The 18,424-nt window shown below is 43.0% G+C and overlaps 1 protein-coding gene across 3 annotated transcripts; it reads left to right on the forward strand.

Annotated features, from left to right (window-relative positions):
- The first annotated feature begins 4,650 nt into the window (after positions 1-4,650).
- pef1 (penta-EF-hand domain containing 1) lies at positions 4,651-17,336 on the forward strand. 3 transcript variants are annotated; one of them, XM_069895559.1, is made up of 5 exons: positions 4,651-4,759; positions 11,299-11,683; positions 12,932-13,087; positions 15,177-15,320; positions 16,596-17,336. In XM_069895559.1, the coding sequence occupies exons 1-5, from the start codon at positions 4,736-4,738 to the stop codon at positions 16,823-16,825; spliced, it is 939 nt and encodes a 312-aa protein (XP_069751660.1). In that variant the 5' UTR covers positions 4,651-4,735; the 3' UTR covers positions 16,826-17,336. The 3 variants fall into 3 exon arrangements, with proteins under 3 accessions (XP_069751660.1, XP_069751662.1, XP_069751661.1); XM_069895560.1 differs by having other exon boundaries at positions 4,652-4,759; positions 12,947-13,087; XM_069895561.1 differs by lacking the exon at positions 12,932-13,087.
- The last annotated feature ends 1,088 nt before the right edge of the window (positions 17,337-18,424 follow it).

Genomic DNA, 18,424 nt, shown 5'->3' on the forward strand with positions numbered 1-18,424 from the left:
CCCAATGATGCATTGAAGGAGGCACGATTAGTGTAGACAGAGGCCCAATTTGCATAGACTCTGATTCCCCCCCTCCCCCAGCCAATGCCATCCCCTTCCTGGCCAGCGCCACCACCCTGACATACAAAGAATATGCACATCTTTCTTCTCCACTTCGTCCTCCATTCGCCCTCAACTTATGAAAAGGCCGAAGCAAAATACGACGTGTCGCCTACCAAGGGTGGCTCTCGCAACACCTAGTCGCCGCTTATTTTGACGCATGGAATGTAAAAGGTTGTTTCCCCTGCCGTAAGTACTATTTTTCGTAGATATTCCCCTGTGTGCAGATGCGACAGAGACAGAGGAATTGACAGAATGGAATGGAATTCTTACAGGTGACAGGGTGGGAAGAGGTGTAGCTGTAGAAGTTGGTTGGTTTGACTCACCTGCAAACCATGCAAAACAAAGTTTTTCACTGTGTCTCGGTGCACATGACAATAAATAATTTAATTCTATTCCTATTTCTTATGCTCTTAGAAAAGAATTTACAGGAGATTTTAAAGTTATTAAGATTTTGATTCAGTGAGCAGGAACAGATGGCTCTCAAATGAAGATTAGTCCAAATTTTACCCAATGTTTCTCTTCAGTAATTAAATAACAATTTTCTCATTGGAATATTAAAAAAAAGAAAATGGAACATGACTTTCAAATCTCCCTGAGGAAATCCGGTAGTGATAAACAGGAGCTGGGCTGATTGACCTCTGACGACCATAACTATCTTCCTCAAGTGAAGGATGAGTTCAACCACTGGAGCATTTCCCCATTGATAATTTAATTTTTTATATCAATGAAAGTGATGCTGTGGTAGAGAGTAGATTTGGGGGGATAAATTCTTGTTAATTTAAGCCACGGGGCACATCATGGTGGTGGAATTAGAACCTCCAGTTTAAATGTTTCTTCTCCAAACCATTTGTGGTCTCAGATTACACAGAGAAATGAGGTTTCATGTTGCTCACTTTACTGCAAAGAAGTCTTTAGGCTTGAATTGAGATCAAGGTCACCAGAGGGAGCAAAAGGAAATAATAATTCTTTCACTATCATCAAATGCAGTATAAATCACTGAAGTGTCAACCTGACTATTCTTTCTCTATTAATCAATTGGAGAAGATGGAGCAAACTGTGAGATTGGCTTGGTCAGGAAGTGGTTTACATGTCTGATACAGTCATCTGCACACAAATGGGAAATGTGGAGTGGGAGCTTCTCTCGGCAAGATTTGAATTCTCAGTGTAGAATATAGAATTCAGCCTTTTGCTTTGTCAATTGGGAGCATGGTTAGTGTAGCAGTTAATGCAACACTGTTACAGCACCAGTAATCTGAACCGGGGTTCTGTAAGGAGTTGGTATGCTCTCCCCTGTCTGAGTTTCCTCTAGGGGCTCTGGTTTTATCCCACTGTTCTAAACATACTGGGGGCTTGTAGGTTAATTGGGTGCCATAGAATATCACAGCACAGAAGCAGGCCTCTTCAGCCCTTCTAGTCCGTGCTGAGCAATTTTTTTTGATTAGTCCCACTGACCTACACCCTCTCCATACCTCTCCCATCCATGTACCTATCCAAATACCTCTTAGATGTTAAAATTGAGCCCACATTCACCACTTCAACTAGAAGCTCGTTCCACACTCCCACCACTCTCTGTGAAGAGGTTCCCCCTCAAGTTCCCCCTTTCACTCTTAACCCATGTCCTCTTGGTTTGTATCTCACCTACTCTTAATGGAAAAAGCCTTTCTACATTTACTCTGTCCATCCCCCTCATAATTTTAAATACTTCTATCAAATCACCCCTCCTTCTTCGCTCCAAGGAATAAATTCCTAATCTATTTAACCTTTCCCTGTAACTCAGTTTCTGAAGTCTGGGCAACATCCTAGTAAATCTTTTTTGACTCTTTCTAACTTATTGATATCTTTCCTGTAGTTAGGTGACCAAAACTGCACACAATATTCCAAATTTGGCCTCACAAATGTCTTGTACAACTTTAACATAACACTCCAACTCCCATATTCAATATTTTGATTTATCAAGGCCAATATGTTAAAAGCTCTCTTTACAACCCTAGCCACCTGTGCTGCCACTTTCAAGGAATTATGTATCTGTATTCCAAGATCCCTCTGTTCCACCACAATCCTCAGTGCTTCGACTATTTACCAAGTATATCTTTTCTTGGTTTGTTCTTCCAAAATGCAACACCTCACACTTGTCTGCATCAAATTCAAATTAATTTTGTTAGATATACAGCACAGTAACAAGCTATTTTGGCCCATGAGTCTGTGCCACCCAATTTACACCCCATTAACCTACACCCCCAGTATGTTTTGAACGGTGAGAGGAAACCTGGAGAAAACCCATGCAGACACGGGGAGAGTGTACATACTCTACATACAGCATGGGACTCGATCTCCGGTTTAGTCCTGATCACAGGTGCTGTAAAGGTGTTGTGCTAACTACTATGCCAACCATCTGCCATTTATCAGAGGCTTGTGGGCCAAAGTGGCCTGTTACTGTCTTGTATTTCTAAATGAAATGCTGCTTTGATGTCAAGGGCAGTCACTCACTTCACTTGGAATAGGACTTTGGATTTAGGCTGTGGAACTGCCTAATTCCTGGCAATAAAACCAGCCATAGGTAAGGAGTTAAACAGGAAATTCTACAGTCACTGTGATTTAGATTTCAGATTTATTGTCACAGTACATACATGACATCACATACAACCCTCAGAATCTTTTTCCTATAGGTGCAGCAGGATTACCACTAATTGGTAGTGTGATTAAAAAAAACTGTACAGTGGATATATGTAAACAAATAAAGAACTGTAAACAGATAATGAATGTAAACAAACTGCAATACAGAGAATAAAAAAAGAAAATCAATAAGTGCACAAGTAGGAGTCCTTAAATGAGTCTCTGATTGAATTTGTCATTGAGGAGTCTGACAGTGGAGGGGTAACAGCTGTTCCTGAACCTGGTGGCGTAAGTCTTATGGTACCTATACCTCTTTCCTGATGGCAGCAGTGAGAACAGAACGTGTGCTGGGTGATGAGGGTCTTTGAAGATTGCTACTGCTCTCTGACAGCAACATTCTCTGTAGATGTTCTCAATAGCAGGGAGGGTTTTGCCTGTGATGTTCTGAACTGTGTCCACTACCTTTTGGAGGGCTTTATGCTCAGAGTTATTGGTGTCCCCATACCAGATGGTGATGCAGCCAGTCAGCACACTTTCCACCAGCCCAGCACCTGTTTATCACTGTAGAAATTTGCCAAGGTTCATGGTGTCATATGAAACCTCCGCAAACTCCTGAGAAAGTAGGGGCACTGATGTGGTTTCTTCACGATGCCATTGGTGTGTTGGGTCCAGTAAAGGTTCTCCAAGATAGTGACTCCCAAGAGCTTAAATCTGTTGTGCAAAACACAAAAAAATGCTGGACACATCACATCTATAGGAAGTGAAGGGTTTCAAGCCTGAGCCGTTGGTCAAGGTATTATTAGTGAATAACACTGTAGCAGCACCTTCCATCACTTTGGTAATGATTGAAAGTAGGCTGATTGACCAGCAATTGGCTGGATTTTTGTGAACCAGACACACCAAGGAAATCTTCTATGTTATATAATGAGCCCACTCCCTGTTCTCCCCTATCCCTGACTTCTGTCCTCCAGCTCGCCACTCCCTTCCCTCTGCATTCACAGACCCATCCTCCTTTATTTGGAGATGTGCCCTCATTATAACTGTAGTGGAATAGCTTAGTTGGAGATAGAGCTATTTCCGGAGCCCAGGTTAGCAGTATTGTCTGCTCCCATACTCTTTTGCTCTTTCCTAGTGGTTATCAAACTTTTTCTTTCCACTCACATACCACCTTAAGTAATCCCTATGCCATAAATGTTCTTTGATTAGTAAAGGTGGTATGTGGGTGGGAAGGGAAGGTTGAGAATCACTGCTCTAGACCCAATTGTTACTGAAATATTTTGCTTGAGAAAAATTGCCATTGATCCATTACCTTTGGAGTTATGAAACCGTTCACATAACGAGTCAATTAGGTACAATTAAAACAGTGGTTTTCAAACTTTTTCTTTCCGCACACATACCCCCTTAAGTAATCACTTACTAATCACAGAGCACCCATGGCATAGGGATTATTTAAGGTGGTACGTGCATCTTGGCGCCTCACAGTTCGGCGGGCAGCAACCTCCTTTGAAGAAGTCCGCAGAGCCCACCTCACTGACAAAAGGCAAAGGAGGAAAAACCCAACCTTGCAACCGTGCCTGCCTGTCCCGCATCGGTCTTGTCAGTCACGAACGAGCCTGCAACAGACGTGGACATAACCCTCCATAAATCTTTGTCCGCGAAGCCAAGCCAAAGAAGAAGACGTGAGTGGAAAGGAAAAGTTTGGAAACCAGCCATCTCATCAGACTGGACTCAGAGGTGTGGCAGGTCTCACACGTGAGCAGGGTTTGTTCTTTCTTTCGACATTAATTATGCACTTCCTCTTCAAACAAGACAACTTTCCCCCACCACCACCCATCCACTCACCTCCTTGCCTCACAACGTCAAAGCACATGATAAAAGAGCATTACGTCAGAGCGTTATTTGATTGATGGCTAAACCGCCCAATAAGAAACCGAAACGTCGGAGAAGCGGTCCGGCGGCTCTATGAACCGGCCAATCAGGTGAAGGGGCTTGCGAGCGGAACTCGGTCGGCAGTTGAGCGATGGCCAGTTTTCCCTACGATTCGGTAAGTCGGCGAGAGGAGAGGGGGGTCATTAACGTGGGCCGGGCGAGTGTCTGCTGAGCGAGGCTCGCGTCCGGGGTGAGGAGCAAGCGCCTCGGGGGCGGAGTTTTGGCGAAAGTTGAGAGGAGACGCCGGCCCCGCCTGTGCCTGGGCTGCGGTCGGGAAGGCGGGCGGGCCCCGCAAGGTGTGGGTGTCGGGCAGCGCGGGACGAAGCCGCTGGAAAGGACGACCCGCCAACCCCTCATTGCCGGGCCCGGGCGGGAACTTGCCTTCCTCTGCTCTGTCACGTAAAACAGGGTGTCTCCGTGTTGGTTAAAGGTCCCCCATTCAGCAATGCATTTGTAGGCTGTTTAAGTATTTGGGATCCATTGGTCCGGTCAACATGGGAGCGAAGTAATAGAACAAACCGATTTCAGATTGATTGTCAGGGGACAGGCATCACGTGCGCATGCGCAGATTGCCGTCGCTGGGGACGGTGACGGCAATCTGCTGATGAGTTCCAAATCACCTTTTTAAAAACAACGGCTTTGGTTTCATCAAAGTACGATACAGGTAATTAATTTTATGAGGAAAATGATTCTGGTCATCGTAACGATTGAATAGCGTAACTATGAAATATCGTAAGTCGGGACATTGTCTATGTACAATCCTGAAACTCCATCCGTGGGCTAGTCAGAATTGGTAGTGCAAAAAAAAATCACTGTACAATATAAACAAACTGCAATGTCGAGAAAAAAATCAATAAACTCCACAAGAGTCCTTCAATCAGGGGTCCTGGGACCTGGCAGGTGATGTGATTGCTGCTGCTCCCCAGTGCCAGGATTCCCCATAGATGTTTTCAATCGTGGGTAAGGTTTTTGCCTGCGACATCCTGGGCTGTGCCCACGACCTTTTGCAAGTCTCCGAGGTATTGGTGTCCCCATTCCAGACCAGTCACCGCACTTTCCACCACACATCGGTGGAGATTTGCCAGGGTTTCTGATGTCATACCCAATCTCTGCAAATTTCTGAGGATCTAGAGGCACTGATAAGGTTTCTTCATGAGGCTATTAATGTGCTAGGTCCAGAAAAAAATCCTCTGAGATACTTAAGAACTTAAATTTGCTCACTCTCTCCACCTCTGACCCCTAATGATCACTGAATTGTACAACTCTGGCTTGCCCTTCCTGAAAGCAACAATCAGCTCCTTGGTTTTGGTGACATTGAGTGCAAGGTTGTTTTGGTGCATCATTCACCCAAGTTTTCAATCTACCTTCTGAATGCTGATTCATCACTTTTTTTTGTACAACCCATTACCATGATATCGTTCGCAAATTTTAGATGGTATTATTTAGTATTGGGTAGGTTTTGAATGAATTGGTGGTTGATTTGCTATTGGATAGGTTATGTATTAATGGATTGGAAATTGAAAGTGCCATGAAGTCCTGAGCTCAATCATGTTGTCTGTATTGTGCAGTTCATATCAATTTTTCCTTTCATCACCATGAGGAAAGTTGGTGCTGGCTGAATCTAGAACTACTCTATTTTAATACCAACCCTGTTCCATTTCAGTGGATTCTAGCCAAGCTATCGCACTGCTTTCCACCCTAGTCACACTCTTCCCAATGATTCCATGTGTCAACAATACTGTTTTATTAATTGCAATGTGAAAATAAATTGAATTTAAAAAATATTCTGCAAAATTTTAGTGTTTTCAAATCACCAAATGAATCCACACAATCATAATTTCTTTTGGAGCAGAAAAAATTGTCTGCTGGAGAAACATTTTGGGTTCTGGGCCAAAATGACCTCGATTCTTATCACACCCTCTCTCCCCCCGCCCCCCCCCCCCACCCTCCCCGACTCATTCTGCTCGACATTCTGAGTTCCTCTAGCAGATTTTTTTTTTGGCTCTTTCCTGCCACCTCTTTCATAATGACAAGAAGCCATAAAGATACTTGTTGTAGCAGAAGCCGGGGGGAGGGAATCATCCCTGTAATGCCGGCCAACCATGAATCGTGGGGCCCCCATTGGGTTGGCGCTGGACCCCCCTCCACCTTGGAGACGAACCCTGCAGGCTGAGAAACGCATTGGAAGTGTTATGACACCTTGGAAGTGACTTAATAAGTAGTCTAAAGAGAGATTAAAACAGTTCTTTGCTGGTTACGTCATGGATTTTGTGCAGTGGGATGTTCAAATGAAAATCTGGTGTAAAGATCCTGGGGAACTCAGTTAGGACCTTTGCAAACATGTCCATAGACAGAGTCTGTATGTGCAGGGCTGGCCGTGTTTTCCTTTGCAGCTCTGCCTTAAAAGGCAGCACATTGGTCACCCTAACGTCTCTGAACCTAACACAATGTCTGATGTAGCAACTTTGAGTGCGGTGGCCATTAAGCTGCCATTGTTCTGGCCACACAGACCATGTGTGTAATTCATTCAGATGGAGGCATAATTCAACCCCCACAATATCATCAGCGAGGCTACAAAATGTTGACACGTCATTGCATCGCTAGATGACATGGTTGAACTTTTCCTAAGCAATCCTCCAGCAGAAGGTCAGTACAAAGTTTTTAAGGCCCACCTCCTACAGACTTGCACCATGACTGAACTGGAGAGAGGCACACGTCTCCTACATCAAGACGAACTTGGGGACAGGTCCCCCTCTGAGCTAATGACCAAAATGCTCGCACGAGCTGATGGACACTCCAAGTGCCTAATGTTCAAGGCTGCATTCTTAGAATGCCTCCCCCGTGATATCACCTCCTTCCTGACCAACGCAGACTTTTCCGATCCTCGGGCTGTGGCAAACAAAGCAGACAGACTATACAGAGTTCAAAAAAATTTTGTCGCAAAAGTCAATTTCGACAACCGTCACCACACCAAGACAGGCAGGAGGGTCCAAAGGCAAGCAACGGGATGAGTGGTGTTTATACCACAGGAGATGGGGCCAGAACACCCACCAATGCATCCCATCATGCACTTATTCAGCTGACACCTAGGAAAGCGGCACCACCAGCTGCCAGTAATGGCCACGGTGGTTGGCGAACACACAGGCCTCTTCTGCGCTGTCGACGGAGCTGAACGCTGAATCCTGCCACTAAATGCCTTTGAACGAGAAGCCCAGACTAAGCAATCCAACCTACATGCAGCAAACGGGTTGCCTATACCCAGCTACAGCACCAGGCCAGTCAGTTTGCTACTAGGAGACTCTGCTTACAGGTGGGATTTTACTATCGTGGCCATACGCCAACCGATCCTGGGAGTGGATTTCCTAAGGGCCATTAACCTACTGGTCAATGTTAGGGGGAGACAGTAAGTCCATGCCTCCACTTTCCAGACATGCTCACTCTCGCCTAGTACACGGCCAGCCCTGCACGTAAAGACTCTGTCTATGGACATGTTTGCAAAGGTCCTAACTGAGTTCCCCAGGATCTTTACACCAGATTTTCATTTGAACATCCCACTGCACAAAATCCAAAATTATGTGATGACTGAAGGATTGCCCATTCATGCCAAGGGATGAGATTCCACCCCCCCTCCCCCCCCCACCAACCATTTACAACAAGCAAAAGAGGAATTTAAAACTATGGAAGAGCTGGGCATCATCAGGCGTTCCAACAGCCCTTGGTCGTCTCCCCTACATATGGTCCCCTAAAGCAAGTGGAGGCTGGTGACCATGCAGGGACTACCAAAGACTGAACAGTGCAACGGTACCAGATCGCTACCCAATACCGCATATTCAGGATTTTGCCGCGAATCTGCATGGGAAATGATTCTTTTCCAAAGTGGACCATGTGAGAGGTTACCACCAAATCCCTGTACACCCAGATAATGTGCCAAAAACAGCCATGAAAACCCCATTCGGGTTTTTTGAATTTCTGAGAATGCTGTTTGGGTTGAAAAACGTGGCCCAAACCTTTCAACGTCTAATGGATGCAGTTTCCAGAGACCTCCCCTTCGTTTTCGTCTACCTAGATGATATCCTGGTAGCCAGCACTATGGAGGATGAGCATGTCCAGCACCTCAGACTCCTATTCCAGAAGCTCTGTGATTTCAGACGCCTCAATCCAGGCAAGGGTGACTTTGGTAAGGAGACCATTGACTTTTTTAGGACACAGAGTCACATCTGCTGGAAACTAAAATGGCAGGTGTCTGGAACTTCCTATGGCCCTCCACCATCAAGGGTTTACTAGGATTTTTAGGCATGGTGAACTTTTACCATCGTTTTATCCACATGGCTGCCAAGGTACTATGCCCACTTTTCCACCTGTTGACCAGCAAACAAAAACTGTTAACATGGATGCCTGAGGCAAAGACAGTATTCCAGGAAGCTAAAGAGGCATTAGCCAAAGCAACCATGCTAGCACACCCATGCATGAATGCCCTGTTGACACTGATGTCGGACGCCTCCAACCCAAAAGTAGGTGCAGTCCTAGAACAGTGAGTCAATGTCCACTGGTAACCACTCACTTTTTTCAGCCGCCATCTATGTACACATGAACTTAAATTTAGATTAAATACATCTTTACCTAGCCATGAAGCACTTCTGCCATTTCCTAGAGGGATGGCAATTCATTGCATTCACCGACCACAAACCCCTCACCTTTGCCCCTTTGAAAATATCGGACCCAAGGACAGCGAGACAATAATGATATATTGTCTTTCATCTCAGAGTTCACCTCGGACATTTGGCATGTGTTGTTGCAGGTGCCCTCTCCAGATCAGAGATCAGCTCCATCACGGGGGGAGAGGGGGTGGCCTGGACTTGAACGCTTTGGTCAAGGCCCAGCAAGAGGATGCAGAGGCGCAAGCTTCCTGGATTACAGTCACAGAACTCAGCTCCAAGAAACTGAAATGGACCCTGATAGGATTACCCTACGTTTCTACAGGAAGATTCTGGCCCCTTGCACCTACATTGTGGTATAAAAGACTTTTTGACCATGTACACGGTCTGTTGCACCCCGTGATGCACTACAGTCAAACTTGCAGCATCCAAATATGTCTGGCATGGGTGAGAAAAGTCTGGCTTGTCAAACGGCCAAAATCCTTAAGCACACCAAGGGCCTGGTGCAGCATTTCCCTCCCACCACCCAGTGGTTCCAACACATCGACATCGTTGGACCTCTGCCCATATCATGGTGGCCACAAATACATTCTCATTATGGTCAATTGATTCACCTGGTGGCTGGAAGCTGCATCCATGGTGGACATAACAACTGAGACTTGTGCCAAGACATTTTTATCTACCTAGGCGGCATGTCTGGGGGCACCTGTGCATATCACCTCTGACAGAGGCACACAGTTTACTTAGGCACTTTGGGCTGCACTTTCGCGCCTCTGTGGCATACGACTCCATTTCACCACGTCCTACCACACTCAAGTTAATGGGCTAGTGGAGCACTTTCATTGGCACCTGAAGTAGGCTCTGCGAGCTCATCTCACAGGCCCGCAGTGGTTGAACGCATTGCCCTGGGTGATGTTGAGAATAAGGTCTGCTCCAAAAGAGGACTTACAGGATTCGTCAACTGAGCTGGTTTATGACATGCTCCTGTTAGTTCCAGCCGACATTCCACCCAACAGTGACGATTCCACGGCATCTGAAGAACTCCAATGCTTGCGCCACCGCCTGGGGGCATTGGCCCCAGTCCCAACCACAAGGTAACCACAACACCCACGCACATCTAGGCGGTTCGCGACTCGGTGTGTTTTGTGTTTGTCCACCACCCAACACGGAACACAGCTACAGCGTCCCTACATTGGACCATACAAAGTGCTGAAAAACAACAGGTCCACCCTGCTGTTGGACATTGGGGGAAAATATGAGCTGTATACAAGGGACCAGCTCAAACCTGCCCATGTGGACACTGCCGAGCCAGTGCCGTTTCCACTGCAGCATCACCTTGGTCGCCCCTCCCCCCAAAAAAATCCTAAGACTCAGTCTATTGTACCCGGGGAGGATTCTGGGGGGGGGCCTTCATGTTCAAATTGTCCCTGTAATCCCAGCCAAGCACGAGTCCTGGGGGCAGACGCTGAATTGGTACTGGATCCCCTCCACCTTGGGGACAAAACCCACAGGCCGAAACGCGTTGGGAGTGTTATGATGTCACTTCTGGTTTCAGAATGGCTGAACCGGAAGTGACTTTAAAAAGTGATCTAAAGAGAAATTAAGACAGTTCTTTACTGGTTATAATGCTAGCCATTGTTTTCCTTTGCAGCTCTGCCTTAAAAGGCACTTGTACTCTGAACTTGCCAAATATTTTGTCATTGAGAAATAAATTTCCTTTCAAAAGAATATATTGTGAATTCATTTGCTAATACTAAACCTCCATAACTTTGCATTACAAATAATGTTGGTTATTTTCAAATGACACTTAATAAGATTGATGCTATTGTTTATATTACTTGAGATTTCACAAATGCCTTTCTGCATTAGTTTAATATTTTTATTCTGGAATTAATTAATCGAGATTAATGAAATGCTGGTTGGCATTTTCATCTTCTAGTTTATCTGTGAATTGTATAAACATTTATATTGATTTGAGTTTTGACTTTCATCCCTGCAGAATTACCATGGGTCAACGGGGCCTGCACCAGGAGCTCCACAAGGCAGCTATTTTTCAAGGCCACCCCAACTTGGAGGTCAGTATGGTCCCCTTTCTGGGGGCCAATTTGGCGGGCCACCACCAGGCAGCCCTTATGGAGGCCCACAACCAAGTGCACCTTACGGAGCATCAGCACCAGGCAGGCAGTATGGGAACCAAGCACCAGGCGCACCATATGGAGCCCCATCATCTGGAGGATCCTCTGGAGCCCAGGGACAGGGGGCCCAGTATGGACCTTCAGCTCCAGGTGCACCATATGGAAGTCCTGCTCCAGGTGGTCCATATGGAGGACAGGCCTATGGAATTCCACAGCAAGGGGCATATGGATCAGGTGCTCCTTCAGCTGGTAACTATCTATTGCTGAAATAAAAATATTTTTAGAAGTTAATGAGGTTTGGAATTTTGTTACAGATGCCAGTAGAGGAGTTAAATCAGCTTTTCTCTCTAAATGCTAATGTATCCACTTGTAATATCTTTCCTGGAACTGATTGGGTGAGGTACAAAACAATTCTGTTTTAAAGCTGTGAGACCAGAAGGGTGATAAGTTTTTTTCTTCGAGCCAACAGGCTGGTTGTGGGATGGTACTCCTGTTTCTATGAACTGACAGCATGACTCGGATGTCTAATGCTATTGTATCTACAAGTGTATAAACGCTGAAACTTGAGAAGAAAACATCCCACTTACCACTGTATCAATTAAGAATCATTGGTAATGCTGTAACTTGATCATGCAGTATCTCCTTTTACCTCTTTGTGTTCACACAATACCAAAATGTTGCAGAATACATGTCATGTAGCATTCAGAGAGGTCTTAAAACTGTATGAGAAATTTTATCCATGTTACTTTGCCTGGGTAGTATCAATTTTATCTCTTTGATTGAATGATATAATACTGTGCAATGCATCAAGCATAGTGACATGGAATAATTGAAATGAATACACAGTGTCACTCTCTTTAGTTTGTTCTCCTAGGGCACTGAAATTGATGTCATCATTAAAATAAATTGTCTTGTAGACTCCAAAACATTTTCTCTCCAGGGAAATTACTGGGGTAGTCTGGAAAGGAGGTATCCAAAATTTGGATCTCCATTGAGAAGGTACTTTGTGAATGATTATTTTAAATAACAAAATCATTTTCCTTCAAGATGTGATATTAACTTTGATATACAGTCATTAAATTAATCTCTTTGTACATTATACCAAGTTGCATGCATTATTGGATATGACCATCTGCATTCTGTGAGAATTATCAGATTTTGTTTGGGCTATAATTAGTCTTCCACATTTTGACAAAAATGTGAGGTTTGAATACTAGTTCGGGTATTCTTCAAAAGCATGAAAATTACTGGAATTGCAAAGGTTCTTCCTTGTTTAAAAAAAAACTTGATCTATTTTGAATTTTTATTTTAAAGTTTATATATCTGACGCTTCTAATGAAAACCTTCAGTTAAGTATAAAGTAATTCTTCAATTGAATTTTTTACTCATCAATATTTTTTGTGCAACTACTTGTAACACATTACAAGTTGGAAATGATCTTGCTTTTGCCCATTGCTTACTTATTATTACATGGTCATTCAATTTTCTGCTGTGCATGTGGTACTCCGGCAGGCGTTGATCCTGAAGCCTACGCATGGTTCCAGTCCGTTGATGCAGATTGTAGTGGTTATATAACACTGAAGGAGCTCAAGCAGGCACTTGTCAACAGTAACTGGTCAACATTTAATGATGACACCTGCTACATGTTGCTGAGTGAGTGTGAACCCATTTTGTCATTGCATACTTGAACTTATTCAATAATGAACTCATTCCGTACAGAATTTAATACTGCTCATAATTGAGACTTTTCAGTTTTACCAGTTAATGTTTTGAGCATCACTTACCAGATATTAGACCAATTGAGCTTGTTGGTAGCCACCTGTCCCAGAGAGCCATGTGGTGATGGAATCTGTGAGAAAACCCTGAGGCCTAATTGCTGGTCTTGGGCCACCCTACCTTGAGCGTCAGCCAAGACAGCAGGGCCTAGGGATTGATTAGATCAATGGGACTGCAAAAGACAAGCAAGGCCAAGGAAATAGCATGGGTGGTGAGCATGAAAGCAGATGTTTGGGGTGGAGTACTGTCAATATAATTTCAGTTACCTATTTAATTGATTTCAGACATATTCCTCCACCCACTCAGTTATGATTTGCAGAGTGCAAATTATTTAATTATGAAACTGTTCAAAGAGAAATTGAGTTTGGAAATTTATATATTTTTAAAATTTAGGCATAAAGCATGATAACAGGCCAATTCAGCCCATGAGTCAGTGCTGGCCAATTTATACCCAATTAACCTACAACCCCTGGTATGTTTCGAACATTGAAGGAAACTGGAGCCCCTGGGGAAAGCCCACGCAGACATGGGGAGAATGTACAAACTCCTTATAAATAGCACAGGATTTGAACCCCGGTTCCCATCACTGGCACTGTAAAGGTATTGCACTAGCTGCTATGCCAACCAAGCAATACCCCTGTAGCTTTTGCTATGTTTCTGCAACCTGATGCAAACATGCACAATAATTCTCTGAATGCCTTGCCCATAAGTGTCATTTAGAATGGCTCTCTCTCCTTTTAGTACCATCCCACAATAACTGAATTAAGATTGTAAACCATCTCTCAGAAATCCTGATCCAAATCCACATCTTCTCAGTCCTTTATACACTTTCATGTTATCTTGAAGCCAATTTCATTTTATGATTGAACATTACATGAGTCACATCAGATATTTTTGGATTTGAATTGTTAGGTCTGCTTTGTTCATGAATGAGCGAGTCAAACACCAGACTGAGTCGAAATCAAGGTTCTTTGTTCTTTATTGCTGGATTGTAACACTTGCAACTAACAGTGTTAGTTGGAGAAGGCGCATTCTGCCGTTATCAGCAAGTGGTGTTTTTTATATACCTTAGGATACGTACTTAGTAAATTATCATACCATGACATTGTCCAATGAATAAACTGTTGCTGTCCCTCTCTGCTAGCCTCCTGCACATCAATTTGTCATCCCCACTCTTATCTTGAGAGTACAAGGTCACAACTGCATCTTGTTACGGCCCAGCACTGGGTGACTCCCTCTACATTCCCAGCTCATGATGTTTTTACCTAACATATTTCAGGTGCAAGGAGAAGTCTATGTTAAGGGTGTCTGAGAAAAACTTTTGTGTATGAGCATGTATCTGAAACACCCTCCAACAAATAAAATAATCACCGGGCATTTAAACTCCTGTTCTGACATTCCTCAGAAATGATGATAAAATTGAAACCGCAAGGTTTATATTGAGAATTTATTGATGTTAAATTTTTTTTGCTGAGATCTCGCAAACTGCAAACTGAATGGCACGGTTAGCGTGACACTGTTAAAGAGCCAGTGACCCAGGTCCATTATCATGCTGTAAATAAATAAAAATAAAAAAATTTTAAAAGCTAACGTTCTTTACCTAATGTAAATTTCTTTGTTTTTGAATCATTAGGAGGGAATTTAGAACCACCTTTAATGACTTTTATTTAGCAATTCAAAGCTATTGTTCACAGTGCAAAAATCAAGAAGTGTAATGTGTTATTTCAATGTGTTGACTCATTGCTGGTAAAAGGATAAGGTGCTTTTTAAAAGAAAATCTGGTCTATCTCTCTGTTGTCAGGTCTGGGAGGGAAGGGAATGACCTGTCTGTCTCCTAAAGTTATTATTGTGCAAGTGCACTCAAGCATAATCCCCAGCATAAAATGACTGTAAAGCAATAATTTTTCTTGGGTTCAATTATTTAGCTCACCTGTGACAAATAACCTGAGGTGTTTTGTTTCTCCAGATATGTTTGACCAAAGCAAAATTGGTAAAATAGATTTGTACGGCTTTTCAGCGCTATGGAAATTTCTTCAGCAGTGGCGTATTATGTTCCAGCAGTTTGATCGGGATCGATCAGGAACCATAAACCCGCAAGAGCTGCAGCAAGGTGAACCCAAGGACTTATTTCATTGCACAGTAATTCTATCTCCCTGTAAAGACTAACCTTTGGTCTGAATGAAGTGAACTGAGCTTGGGGGATGGGATGGGATGGTGGTGATAAGTAGAATTGATGTCCATGTTAGTTTGTAAATGCTGATTGGAATCTGAAATATTGAATGCCTTTGATAATGTTTATCCTTAGACTGATAAGAATAATGTTCATATCCACTGAATTTATAGGAAGATAATATACGTTACCCCAGAATGGAAAGTGATAATTAGTACAAAAGATAGATAAATATTTACAGTTACAGTTAATGCAAGAAGGTTTAAAAAAAACTTCAATAATGCAGAGAAGTTTTTGTGGTCCCTAATTACTAGTGATATCATAATAACTCTGGGTTGATGAATGTAGATCAGTTTGGCTGGATTTATGGCACTTTGCAGGGCTTGACCGTGTTTCCAAGGTGGTCCAATACTCCAGTCCTGTCTGCTTCTCATTTGAACATAAAGTATTCTATTGTAGTGGGCCGAGCGACCGCACGAGTAAATGGGCCAAATTGCCCCCACGCGCAGCTGGTCCAAGATGACGCGCGCTCCCCTTCACTGCCAAGAAGGAGCCCGTACCTAGCGACACAAGCGGGCTAAGCCGCCCTCCACTTCCATGTACCTCCCCACCGGCTGGAGAGTGACACCATGAGGCAGTGACATCTCTTCTGGAAACCGGTGGGTAAGTCACTGGAAGTGGGTGGGCCAGCGTGGAGACACGGCAGATTCAAACCAATAAACTCACTCACGCTGTGTGGATGTGTCCTTACTCCGTAGTGCTACCACAGCAGCCACTACGCTATGAAACAATCTGACTCAAGATGTTGTCAGGGATCCTGGTGTTTCTTTCTCAACTCTCCACACCAGAACAAAGTATTTATTGGAGCTCGCTGCAAATTGGCTTCATACAAATTGTACTCCAGAAGCTGTTCATTTTTTTTTTAAAAGTGCTTTAGTGTGTTTTTTGAGGTGAATAGATCCTGGTTCTTTTAATAGTTGATAGTGCTGGATGGAAACATTATAAACTATTGTACCTTTTATAATTGAGATATTATTAAACAATTTAAATGATTTGAACAATTATCAACTCATATGATCCTTTTGGAATTGGATATTTTTGTCCTACTTTAATCTAGTTTGTGCAAGTGTTGGTTTATTTTTTATGTATTTCATAATTATATACTGACATTTGTTTTTCATTGGAATATGGTGTTTCATTTGTTTTGTTTTGCAGCTCTGTCCCAGTTGGGTTATAATTTAAGTCCACAATTTATCCAGTTCCTCACATCCCGGTATGCACAAAAACCAGCTCGATCCACCATTCAGCTGGACAGTTTCATCCAGATTTGTATGCAACTGCAGAGCACAACAGATGCCTTCAAAGAGAAAGACACCAACCGGTCTGGAAATATCCGTATCAGCTATGAGGACTTCCTCATTCTTGCTATGCCACGTGTGCTATGATCAGAACGCAAGAGGAATAAAGAAGGCCAAGATTAATTTACATTCACCTACTAAGATCACCTAAATGGATTCATATAGAACTATAAAAATATTGTAATGCAAACTAAAGAGCAATTTAAAATGGCTGATGTGTCTGTACTTCCTTCAACATCCAGTTGAAGTGCCAAAGTTGTACTTCCAAAACACTGCAATTTTAATGCTGTATGTTGTAAAATAATGCATTTGCATGTTACAGAAATCCTGTGCTTAGAGTCTATTAAAATTACAGGCTGATTTTAAGCATTCCATATATTAAAGTAGTTTGAAATGAAACCTGGTCCAGCAATAACACTGATCTGGGTAAAGTAATCTCATACAATGTATTCCAAACTTAAGGCCTGTGGTTTAGAATTGATGTAATTTCAGCAAATCTTGTTTATATATTTGTATAGGATAATGTGTAATAGATTATACTTTCTGTGTAATGATCTTTAATTATTTTGCCTCCCAACAATTAAAATAATTTCATTCATGTTCCGGTTTGATTTTATTCTGAGAAAAAGGAGTAATTAGAATATATGAACATTAATAGAAAAGTTTTAAGATTCCATTAGATTGAGTGCACTCACCAAAATGCGGATCTACAATGTTAATTTTTAAATGGGTATGGATAACCACTTCAAATAGCTCAATTTTTGGTATCTCTATTTCGTAACTGGGAAAGCTTTCTAGAAACAGTTTTAAATGTTGGTACGTTCTTGACACTTTAAATTTAAAGCATCTGCAAAAATGTGGATTAAATTAAACAGTATGTGAAAGATTAAAATTTTCAACAAATTTTTGTTTGAAATTTTTGTTTTGTAGCGGTGCTATGGTGGCACTACAACTCCCAGAAGGCATCAAACTGGCCATCTGATGTCAGTGCGTGATGGCATCAATGCGTGTCAAATGCATGATTCGGGCTTTTAAAAGGTTGCGCGCGATCTGAACAGTAAATCCATATGATTCACTGAAGAAACGCCTTGTGTGCTTATTTTCTCGTGTCCACTGCAATTCCAGTGGCCACAATTGATGACCTCGACGAGTCCAAAAATTTATTTTTGGACAAGGATGGACTCTGAAGCCGTTGCTGTGAAGCTACCACCTTTCTGGACAGCTGAGTCTGAACTGTGGTTCCAGCAGGCTGAAGCACAATTTCACCTTAAAGTTGAATTGGACACCACTCATTATTACCATCTCATCAGTGCCTTTGACCAGGCCGTCGCTAAGAGGGTTGATGACTTCCTACGGGATCCACCACATTCCAGCAAGTATGACGCTTTAAAAGCACTTTTATTGCAGATATATGGTATGTCCTGTAGGGAAAGAGCAGCCAACTACTACACCTCAATGGGTTGGGAGACCTTCACAACTAGTGGACGAAATGCTGTTCCTGGCATTGGTGAAAGTTCCAATCTGCTATTTGAGCAGCTCTTTTTAGAACAAATGCCAGATGAAATTAGGTTCTTGTTATCCAAGTATTCATTCGAAGACCCAAGAGCTGTAGCAGCAGAGGCAGACATTCTATGGCTGGCTAAAAAAGACAGCAAGGAAAAACGAGTCTGTGTAACCAACCCCTCC

This window comes from Narcine bancroftii, chromosome 8, assembly GCF_036971445.1.
Source record: "Narcine bancroftii isolate sNarBan1 chromosome 8, sNarBan1.hap1, whole genome shotgun sequence".
NCBI classification, from domain to species: domain Eukaryota; kingdom Metazoa; phylum Chordata; class Chondrichthyes; order Torpediniformes; family Narcinidae; genus Narcine; species Narcine bancroftii.